At 39.5% G+C, this 12,143-nt stretch overlaps 1 protein-coding gene across 11 annotated transcripts in view; it reads left to right on the forward strand.

Annotated features, from left to right (window-relative positions):
* LOC130477124 (receptor-type tyrosine-protein phosphatase delta) overlaps positions 1–12,143 on the forward strand; it is a 619,168-nt gene that overhangs the window by 466,494 nt on the left and 140,531 nt on the right. For 6 of the 11 annotated variants that reach the window (XM_056849118.1, XM_056849120.1, XM_056849121.1 and 3 more), the window contains 2 exons: positions 115–275; positions 3,302–3,414. In XM_056849118.1, the coding sequence (XP_056705096.1) occupies positions 115–275; positions 3,302–3,414 (274 nt within the window). Of the gene's footprint in view, positions 1–114; positions 276–1,831; positions 1,847–3,301; positions 3,415–11,426; positions 11,547–12,143 lie in introns of all 11 variants that reach the window. The other 5 variants (XM_056849116.1, XM_056849117.1, XM_056849124.1 and 2 more) reach the window with 2 other exon arrangements.

The raw sequence follows: 12,143 nt of genomic DNA on the forward strand, positions 1-12,143 counted from the left end.
GACAAAAAAGAAGTTCAATATCCCCAACTACACTTTCACAAGAAAGCTGTTTTGAAGCATTTTAAAAAAATCTTTTCTACTGTATCATTAAATAAGAATCTTATTTCCCTGTAGACCATGTATGCAACTAGCCCATATTCGGAAACTGTTGTGTCAGTGGATCTTAATCCCCAGCCAATTACAGATGAAGAAGAGGGCTTGATTTGGGTTGTAGGACCAGTTCTAGCAGTTGTGTTTATCATCTGTATTGTTATAGCTATACTGCTTTATAAAAGGTAAGTTTACAAAATAGTTTTGAAAGAAAGGCAACCTTTAGACGTTTTGAATGTTATGATCCCATTACATATGCAACTGACTTATGGCAACCCAGTAGGGTTTTCAAGGCAAGACACTAACAGAGGTGGTTTGCAATTGCCTTCCTCAGCATAGCAACCCTGGTATTCCTTGGTGGTATCCCATCCAAATATTAAGCAGGGCTGACCCCTCTTAGCTTTTGAGGTCTGGCGAGATCAGGCTAGCCTGAGCCATCCAGATCAGAATATTATGGGGTTAGAATGCCTAAAAGTTTACAGCAACTTTTCCCTCTATAATTTAATAATGAAGAAAGTAATAGCATCAAAATTAATTCAGACTACAGCACATGGAAATAAATTGGAGAAATCAGACAAACACCCCTGTTTTGCCAAATTTAGGCAAAAACAGAAAAGAAATGTCTCTGAAACACCAGGAAGGAACAAAGAACTCCTTTAGAAATTGGCACTTCAGTTTTGAACTATAATAACTTACATATTCCTAGCAGGGGATAAAATGAGAAACGGGGTTGGTTTTTTAAGAAACAAAAGGGGAGAGGGAAATGAGACATGATGAATACCTCTAAAGTTTTTGTTTGTGGTCCTAAGTAATATGGTAATTCCTGACAACAGTAAAATCCTTATAGCATTCTATATAAACATGAAAAATAGAGAAAAAAATCATGCATGGTGTATTTTTAGAATGTGGAAACAATTTACCCAACCTTCTTCTGTGAAGAGCAGGGGGAGTTTTTTCCCCTTTAGTGAACCCCATCTTCATAGTCCAAGCATATTTGAGCTGTTTCTTTTAATGTGGCAACTAAAAGTGATTGATTTTTGCTTTCTGTTACTTAAATATGCAAAAGTGAAGAGCCAGTGAGGAGTGGTGTGTAGTGGTTAGCATGTTGAGCTAGAGTTCATATCTACCCTTGTGAAGGAAATTACTGGGTGACCTTGGCCCTTTCTTCTAACTGACCTCACAAGATTATTATGAGGATAAAATGGATGAGAGGAGAACCATGTATTCTACCTTAAGCTCCTTGGAGATAAGGTGAAATAAAAATACACTTCACTTAGTGAAAAATGCAAGAGTTTTATAGCTGCATCTCACACTTTTACTGTTAACTTTTTAAAAGAGTATGTTTGTTGGATAATATTATATCCAAATATACAAAAAGCTTTTCTCCTGCCAATATAATCCATAAAAGATATATATGCCATAGATTTCGGATATGCCATAGATTTAGACATTATTTTTTTACAAGATAGTCTAAAGAAAAAGAAACTTTTTAAATATAACTTCCCTTCCAGCCAAAATGCTATCTTCAGCCATAAATAACTTTCTTTGGATATAAATGGCATTCTCCATTTTTCTATTATTATCAAATATCAGGTGCTTTCATTGTCTGTTACTTCCAAATGTGAATATCTTATTCCTTTTGATTCTAAAACACTGTTTCCTACTGTCATTGTTACTCTGTTGTCATTGGCCAACTAACATTTAACCTCTTTCTCCCCTTCTTTGCTGCATAATAATGGAGTAGTAAACCTGACAGGTGAGAAATGAAAAACAGTCATGCTTTCTTTTCTCAGGAAAGGGGAAATGGGAAATAGAGTACAAAAAATGTACCAGTCTAAGCCTGCAATCCTATGCATACTAACCTGGGAATTATCCCTATTGAACACAGTGGCATTTCTAATTAAATAAGCATATGATTGCACTACAGATGAACCCAGCTGACAATGAGAATGCCTTAACACAGCAATGAAATTTATATCTTTAGAAGTCAGATACCCATATAAAATGTTTTTATTTCGGGGCTACTGGTGAAAAATATATTCAGTCTTTCAGATTTGTTTTCTGTAACATTTTCCAAGCGATCATAAAATTGATTTACAAGAGTAGAATACCAGGATCTCACTTGGAATGGTGCTAAAATCAGAAAATGCAGCATATGAGGAATTGGTCCATTATTGATTAATGCATTAGGTTTTCACCACCTGGAATCCAAGATTCAACTAAGAAATGCTGCTAAAGAAAAAGTGTTTTGCAGCCCATTCCTGAGGGGGAAGGCTGCACTGGTGGCTGGAGGCCACCCCACACACTGTAGCTGAAACCTTGCCCTTACTTGCAAGCCCCATGGAACCGCTCCATAGGGTTCCATGGGGCTTTGCCACTTCAAAAGGGGGCGTAAGTGCAAGTAAGGGCAAGGGGGGCATTCCCGGACCGAAAGTGCTTGGGAGGCCTAAACGCGGCTTCTCCCCTGGACCAGCCCAGGAATGCCCCTGGGAGGATGGCTCACAGAGGTGCGCTGTTCAGACGCCGGCATGAGGCTGTGCCTGTGTCCCTGGGTAGCACTGCTGCGGCAGCGCTGGGAGGATGGCTTGTGTGTCCCCCTGACGGTGTCTGTGCCACCCTGGGTGGCGTAAGTGGCATGGGGGCCAGGGCAGGGGGCCTGGACGCCAGCGCAGCCCCTTCCTGGCCTAAGGACTTTCATCCTTTCGGCTCAAGAATGGGCTGTGAGTCTGCCCTCCACAATCCCGGAAAAGTTCCAGATCTGTAAGGATGTTTCACATACTTTGAAATTGTAGTCACTGGCCTCATTCACCAAAACGTTAGGCATGACTAAATCCCATAGAAAACAATAAAACTTTAGCATTTAACAGTAGGCTTGAATTAATTTTAATAGGATTTAGCCATGCATAATTATTTTGAACTGAGCCAGCTTTTTTTCAAACAAGCCTATTATTATAAATGATATTATAAACTTCTTTCGTATTGTTTTATATTAATTTCAAACACTACATGTCTATATAAACATTATGCTGTTTGTTTTTAATTGCATTGTTGTTTTTCATGGATTTTACAGAATTTGGGGCTTCCATTCACATTTTAAAAAGCTGTAGAAATTTATGGCAAAATAGTACAAGTGCTTAAATATATCTCCATTCATTAATTATTAACGTCTTGCGTAATCTTTTTAATGAGCATGTTTGTTTTGTCCATGTAGGAAAAGGGCAGAGACAGACTCTAGAAAGAGCAGTATACCCAACAGCAAGGAAATTCCTTCCCACCATCCCACAGACCCAGTAGAACTGCGGCGCCTTAATTTTCAGACTCCAGGTAAGATGCCAAATATCCTTGTTGCCAAGTATTCTTGTTTATAGTTCTGTAAGCTGCATATTGTCAGTGTCTGCCCTAAGTAGAACTGTTTTGCTATGACAGAAGTCAAACATAGAATGCTGAATTTAATTGAGTTCATTCACGAGAACACACGAAGCTGCCTTATACTGATTTAAACCATAGGTCTATCGTGGTCAGTATTGTCTACTCTGAGGGCTCAGCTGGACATGATGGCATTCTTGAGTCCACCACAGGGATGACACCTTTTGGGGGATGAAGTTCCTTGTTGGCACCATGGTATGGGGGGAGGGGCTCCTGTTCTTTCTGCTTGTGTGCTGTTTTCAATAGCCCAAATGCTGGGGGGTTGGGCTCTTGAAAACAGTAGCCCCTCTTCCCCCCATGCTACGGTCCTGACCAGGATTGGGCCCCTGCAGCATTTGTACACACAGGGAATTTCATCCCTAAAATGACAGCAGTGGACTTGTGGTGGACTTGGGGAAGCCATCGTGTCTAGCTGGGCCTGGACTGGCAGCAGCTATCTAGGATCTCAGGCAGAGGTCTTGCACATCACCTGTTACCTGATCCTTTTAACTGGAGATGGTGGTAATTAAACCTGGGACCTTCTGCATGTAAAGTAAATGTTCTACCAGTGAGTCACAGCCCCACCTTTAGTTGAACTTAATGTGTTTCTTATTTGGATTTACTGGAGAGACTTTAGTCTGAAAAAAACTCTTATAAGGTTAACATTATTCCAGCTGGGTTCATTATAGGGAGCTGCAACAAATTAATTTTATATATGCTAATATTTAATATAGACAAATGCAGAGATAATGCATCACTTCCTTTAATTATAGTTCCATTACTGGGACAATTTGTAATCATGCTCTTCCTCCTTCCAACTCCAACCTGGTCAAGTGTAACCTGGCCTTCCAGCACCAGCCTTTAGCATGGGTCAAGGCTGCAACAGCACCACTGTTAATCATGGTTAATGTTTACCAGGCTTCCATCTTTAGCTCTGGTTATGATGAAACCCTTGTTTGTGTTTAGACATGACATGTTTTTGTGTGTGTTTATCATTTCATGGTTGAAACATCAATTGTGGACCAGGCCCAAGCAATTCAGATTAGCAGCTTGCCCCCACCACACACACAGACACACACACAGAGACTCCCATTCCATTCCTATAGTCTCATGAACTATGAAAGAAAAAAAATCTGTTTTATTTCTGAAAGACGTAAGTAGAGTATATCACAGTAACAGACACAGCCTGGGGCAAAAAACCCTGGATTACCCAGATCATAGTAATGTACACCCAATTCCCATCTTGCCATGCTTGAGCCCTGATGATGACTCACATGTATGAAACAAACATCAAAGATCAAATCTTACAAACTGGCTTTTCAGATGAAACCCCTATGTCACAGCACCTATTTCACATACTTTAAGGACCATCTACTCCCATATGAATTTACCTGAACATTTCGGTGTTTTGGGGCACTGTCTTTTGGGTGCCCCATCATCTGAGGCTAGAAGGGTGGCAACCCAAGAAAAGGCCTTCTGAGTGGTAGCACCAAAACTGTGGAATTCCCTACCCAGGGAGATTCATCTGTCACCCTCTATCGTTGTCTTCCCACCCGTGGGTGAAGATTTTGCTGTGCCACTTGGCTTTCCCTTACCGACCCTCCTTCCTGTTTGTTTTAATTGCTGTTTTATATATGTATCTAGGCGTGTATCTATGTATTGTTTTTTTAAAGTGGACTTTAATGTCTTTTTGTTCACCCCCTGGAGGGCCCTGTTTGGGTGAAAAGACAGGATACCAATTATGTAAATAAATTAATTAATAAAAGATCTCCTGAGACTTATAAGATGTTATGAATTCTCCCTAAGAACAGTAAGTAAGAAAAGTGATGGTGATAATGGCAACTCTGGGCTAGGAAGTTCCTGCAGATTTGAGAGGTGGGGTTTGGGGAGAGGAAGGACCTCAGGGCCCACCCTCGAAAGCAGCCATTTTCTCCAGAGGAACTGATCTCTGTCATCTTGAAATCAGTTGTAAAGCCCAGAGATCTCCAGGCTCCACTTGGAAGTGGCAACCTTAAGTTACCTTTCAACTGAGCCATTTAAGGATTTAGCAGCTGTTTCTGAAAAAGTTATTTGTTTGTAAGTTTAGTTCCACATATCTCTGTATAATGAGTAGTTTCCCTCCTTTGACCTAGCATCATTAAAGAAACCACAGAGAGATGTTCACTTTCACAGCCCTATCTGTTGTAAATGTACTAGTGTTACCCAGGAAACAAGGGAGAATATGTGTGTGTGGCTTTAAAACATGCAGAGTCTGACCCAGGTTGCAGAATTTTTAAAGACTGTGTATATAATTGTGTGTTTGGAAGAGATATTGAGGGAAATGAAGGGGAGGCCATTCTAAATCAATAGTTTAATTGTTATTGACTACAGAGGATAGGTAATGTAAGGGAGGCATTCAACCGGATTCAGATGATAATTGCACTTAGGTCTGTTATTTATGGATTGGATCTCCCTGCTTTGACTTGGTTCATCGCACATTAAAGTAACCCGGGTTGGGGAAAACTGTATGCATTGGCTTGAATGATCAGGGATGAAACTGTGTGCTAATCGAGCCATGAATACAGAAAAACAGTCTCCCAAGCTCAAATCAAGTCCCTCCCCTTTAAATGCTGCTCTGTAATTGGCTTCCTTCGCAGTGCTCCCCGTGAGAGAAGATTTCCTTCCCCCCAAACCCAACTGCCACACAAAAAAGCATTTTAAGAACAAAAAACAAAAAATGGAGCTACATAAAAGAAGGGGGGGGGAGAAATCCAAACCTTGTTTTTAAAAAGCCTTTCTTTTTCTCAGAAAGAGCTCCGAGGTAGCAGGAAGCACTTGATTGGCTGTGATTGGCTGTGCTTTGTGATTGGCTGTGAATTGGCTGCCAATTCCCCTGTTTAACCATAGGCATGCTACTTTGAGGAGGGGTTGGGAAAGGGTGGGGCGTGATGGCATGGGGAAGCTCAACCCAAGAACAGAGTATGTATGCTCTGTGACTCCGGAATGAGCCAGGATTAACGGTTTAATTTGGGCCAGAAGAGGAATGGGAAAAGCCAGGTTCGTTTTGGGTCAAAACAGTGTTGAACTTCCAAGGAATGAGATATCTTGCATACTGAAAAATTTATCCTGGCTGAAATGTGGAATAAAGGAGGTTAAAGCGACCATGCATAAAACACCTTATTATCAGCAGCAAAATCATCCATTTAAGACCAATCCATAATAATACTTTGCAGTTACATAGAAAGGGCTGCCAAGCCCCTGGTGGGGGCAGGGATTCCCCTGCCCAGATCCTGTTGTCCACTGGTGCTTGATGTGGCAGTGAATGAAAAATTAAAAAGAAGACTAAGGCCTTGTCTACTTACAGGAAGTTCTTACCATGGAGGTCCGGGCAATTCCTACAGCTAAAGGGTAACTTTAGAAATAATCAGAAACTCCATGGTAAGGATTTCCAGTTTTACCTAGTTTCCAGCAATTCCTAGAGCTATGCTTTGTCACTTCTGAGTAGCTTTCCAATCTCTGGGAACTTTGTGGTAAAACCTTTCCATAAGTACACAAAGCTTTATTTTTCATTTTAATTTTTCTGGTGGTGTTTCCCCACAACCCTTCCATTGCCTGGCAACCCTACATAGAACTTTTTTTAAACTTCCCTTGTGCGTGTAGATAAGGCATGGTAAGTATCCCCAAAAGAGGGAGAGTTAAAGGTGATTCATACCTTGTCTGTTCCTGCAGATTTGAGCTGGATTTCCATTGTTGCATGATGATGGAAGCAAGTCTGGGGTGGAACAGAGTACAAAGTTTTCAGGTCGAGCTTTGTTCTAGGGTTTCCAGGCTGCAGCCTGGGAGCAGTTTGGGGCAGGGACTGCAGTGCTGGCATAATTTGGAGCAAAAACTTGAAATGACTCCATTATATTGGAGGGGTGTGTCTAGGAATTCCAAAAAGTAAATGGATTGCAAAAAAACCCTCAAACCTTTTTTTTCCCGGTATACAGGCAGTACACTGCCATTTTCTAGATTAATCGCCTTGAATAAGTACCAATCCTTTGTTCTTTATACTGACAAAAATGCCCATTTCCCACCACAGCGTATATTTAAAGAATTGAGGAATATATTTCTTTCCCCCCTTAACTTTAGCAGGAGCTTAGTGGGTGCAGGGTGAGGGGTGGGGTCTTGCGCGCATATGGCATGATGATGTCACTTCCGGTTTTATCCTAGAAGCACCAGCATCATGTGGGACACTCCAGCACATTCCTCCAAAACTATGGAAATGATAATTTTTTTTGGAAAGAGTGCTAGAGCATCCCCATGGCAATGCTGGTGCTTGTGGGGTAAGCCTGAAATGGCGATGGTGCGTGTGGGGGCCCTCCCCCTCTTAGCTGGACTGCTTCCACTGTAATGCCAATCCAGGGGTCTCCTTTATTGGGGGAAATTAGCTGGAGATTAGATAGAGCTATGCAAGAGGCTGGCGTGGAGACCTTTTGACCATTTCCACCACAGGTTAGCGAGCCAGATGGAGAGCAACCCAATAACGAGGCTTTTATGAATTTTAAGGGTTTTATTAAAAATCATAAAATAGGGTAAAACACCCAGACAAAAACAATTCCCAACACACACAGAGCTAAGAAAGTAAAGGTTTGAGTTTCCCAAGCGGGCTATAGTTACCTTCCTGCAGAATGAGGGTCTGGAATGGCAGCTGCAAAAGGGGAAGGGGGGAAAGGACTTCACACCAGGTGTAGAGCTTACATTTTGTGTAAATGGCAGCCCTCTACTGTGGCCACTTGAGGCTATATTTATACTAAAATCCTGCCCTAAGGCAGGATACTCAACCAGAATGGTGGTCCAGGGTGCACAAAGGTAAGATTGCTTCTCAAGCAAGTTGGACGAATGTGTTCATGAAGATTTTCTTAATGCTGTGAACAAAGCTGGACACATTGCAATATCTGCGCAATCCCAAAAAGGATTAGTTTTCAAGTTCTGCAGTTATATTTTCATTCTATAACTGCAGTTATATTTTCATTCTATAAGTGTTTAAAAAAAACACTTAAAATTTATTTGGTTCTTGAATCTTAGTAACCACAATAAATAAAGACTTTTATGTTCTAAGTGTACTATTATAAAGCATTTCAATTTCTGTTCAACAACATCCCTGGAACTTGCATGTGCTTCAGAAGAAGCATTTTATACACCAAATGCAATAAATGTGCAGAATTCCAGTTAAGTGTAGGCCTTAATAATTAAAGAATGTTCTCAAAGGTGTTCTAAACACAAAACTCTGAGAAAATTCATAATCAAGATTTACTGCTCTTTTAAAAGAAAAATCCCTTTTATACTAATACCAAAGTAGCATACCTACATTAAATATGATTATTTCTGAACTGTCAACCACATATAATCCAGCTTTGTTTTTTCTACATGATCCTCTCCAGTGAATGGGATCATTTGGAGTAACCCTAGTGTGGACCAGGCTATTTACAGGTACAACTTGCAGAGCCAACAGTGATAGCACCAGCTGAGAGAACTATTTCCCCAGTCAGAGATATACTTAATATCATTGTAAATGTGTACAATCCACATCATGCCAAGGTTTCTTTGTGTTGTTCTGTGCATAGGAGAGGCTGCTTAGAGAAGGGGAGCAGACTCCACATATGTGAACAAGCCCATAGAGTCATGCATCTTGGACATTTCATTGTTTTTCAGTAAGGATGTTACTTACATGAATACCATGATAGGAATATTACTATAAAAATTGACTCCTTTTGTCTCAGTTGAGTCTAAATAGTGATGCAACAAACAACATAATCAGAAACACCACTAATAAAAATAGGTAACAGCAGCATTCAAAAAGAATTTTTTCAGCTACAGTGCCTGAAAATCCCATGGGAATTTTTTAAAATTTATTTATACCATAATGGGAACTCATGTTAGAAACTGGGGTTTTCAAACAAAATAAAATAAGAAAATCTCTAAAATATTCCAGAGCTAAATTAATTCAGTTTAAATACCACAAAAATACAACCAGTCTGTCACTAAGAAAGTGAAGAAATATGAAAGGGAAGTGCAACCTTATCCGCACAATTACTAGTATTTGCAAAAGACCCAATTTAAGATGCAGCTTGAATATTATGTGTTTTGATGCTGAGAATCAGATTTTGTTTCCATGTGTACGTTCCTACCAATGTACACTTCTTAGATGGATCCATATACCAGAAAGAATTTTTTTGCCAAATTTTATCTGAGGGGAAAATGAAGGGCCGCACCAATTGGAGCAAAGAGACAAAGAAAAAACAATAGAGTAAATAAACCTTTTTAAACCAAAAATATATACTGACCTATGGAATATAAAAGCAGCAGTGCTCCCACTAAATGAACTTTGAGAAAAAAGTTATGTTCTCACTCTGCATTTATATAATTAAAGCCAGCCAGGAAATGTTTTCATTTAATTTATGTGGTACCAAGGTTGTAAACTTAAGAATCCACTCTGCTTCCCTTCTAAGAAGAATCTTATCATTCTAGCTATCAGATCTATATATAGCCCAAAAGAAGAAATCAGTTGGGGGATGATTATGTTCTAAAAAATGTTGTACAAATAGTGCACCTATTTCTTTATGTAAGATATTATGTTTATGTTCCCCAATGCACACCTTAAGTTTCCTTTTTTTTTTTTTTTTTTACATACCCTGTTTGGCAAGGGAATGTAGTCTAAAGGCAGAGAGTAGCAGAAAACCATAATGGTTGGTTGCCTCTTCCTCTTCTAACAGAGGGTCAAGGTGCACAACAATTTAATTAATCAGTCTATATTCCTGAAGTTACAAATTTTGCTGTAGCATAAGAACATGGCCTTGGTCACTGGCCACCAAGACTAGATTAATTCAGGCCATCCTATTCTCTATTACTATGTATGGGTGTGAAAGCTGGACAGTGAAGAAAGCTGATAGGAAGAAAATAGATTCCTTTGAAATGTGGTGTTGGAGGAGAGTTACGGATACCGTGGACTGCCAAAAAAACAAATCAGTGGGTTATAGATCAAATCAAGCCTGAACTGACCCTAAAAGCTAAAATGACTAAACTGAGGCTATCGTATTTTGGTCACGTCATGAGATGACAAGAGTCACTGGAAAAGACAGTCATGCTAGGAAAAGCTGAGGGCAGCAGGAAAAGAGGAAGACCCAACAAGAGATGGATTGACTCAATAAAGGAAGCCACAGCCTTCAATTTGCAAGATCTGAGCAAGGCTGTCAAAGATAGGACATTTTGATTCATAGGGTCACCATGAGTCGGAAGCGACTTGACGGCACTTAACACACACACATAAGAACATGATGTTTGGGGACATAATCTGCTGTGTCCATCTTGTTCACATTATTCATACTGTTTCTTTGCAAGTTTCAGGCAGAAATGAGTTATAAGTTTCTAATACTAGTATCTCATTTTAGCTCAAACTGATTGCTGTCTTAAGTTATGCCATAAAAATAAGAACCACAGGATAAGTGTCTTGTTTTAAGTGATCATGAGTGTTAGCGTGAAGCTTACCTTAATGAGCTTCTGTATGAAAATTGATGCTCTGGCTTTTTAATTTTATTTTTACTAATTTTGTTCTAAAATGTAGACATTGATATATTTATGAGAGGATTCTAAGCAAGGAACATTCACATGTTGAGCATATTTGAAACTAACTGCGCTAACTATATTAAACACACAAGAATGCTTCAAATTGATGGAAGTAAGGAAATTTCAACTACAGTCTTTGAGTCACTTTAGTCTGTTAGGATGAAATGTCTCCCCAGAGATGAAACGAGGGGGAGGGATTCATTTAAGCCTATTCTTCCCATACTGAGTGCAAAGAAAGATTGTGCATGCAATATTATACATTTGTCTTTGTATAACTGACTGATTATGATGGTCTTCTATTGCTTACTAATTTGTTTCCCATTTCCAATTGGCTTTACTTTTTACAGCTTTGAGCAGTAATTCAGTCCCCTACGCCTCCCTGATTGGCTCTGTGTCCTCCCTCTCTAGCCAAACTACCACTCAGTCCTTATATGATAATAACTCTCTCCCACGATTCGCTCGAAAAGGTCTAAACATCTTTGTCTCTATTATTTTCTCTGTTCAGTCACTGTTTTAGATGTTCCATCATTCAGCTTCCATGTCTAAATACGCCTAGCATTTTCTTGTGCTTTATTTACTTTATAGATTTCACTGGGGTGCTCGATCTGGATCAGATCAATTTGGTTTCTACTAACAATTTTTTTAAAAACCTTCTGTCAACTTAAATGTTGCATTTGATCAAATGGGAGACAAAAATTATTTCACGTAACAAATATTACTAGCTTGAATAACTTTTCCTTGCAATAAATTGTTTCTACAATGCCTTTATGCTTTCTCTGGTTCACTGGATCTTACAATATAAATTTGCAGACCACACAATCAAAAGACTATTGTGTATGTAAATACTTTGGCTACACGATAGTACACAATAGTATTTTTTGTGCCATAAATAAGATTTTAAGTATATCCTGCTGGTCCTTCCTTATGGGGTTTTTCAAGCTAGGTAAAAATGTAACAAAAGCATTTGATGAATGAATCATATTGTCATTTCCAGGTCATATGAAGCTGTGCTGCAGCAAATTGCAAGCTAGCTTTCTGAAAGTATGCCCTTCAAATTCATGGTG

This window comes from Euleptes europaea, chromosome 4 (assembly GCF_029931775.1).
Source record: "Euleptes europaea isolate rEulEur1 chromosome 4, rEulEur1.hap1, whole genome shotgun sequence".
NCBI classification, from domain to species: Eukaryota; Metazoa; Chordata; class Lepidosauria; order Squamata; family Sphaerodactylidae; genus Euleptes; species Euleptes europaea.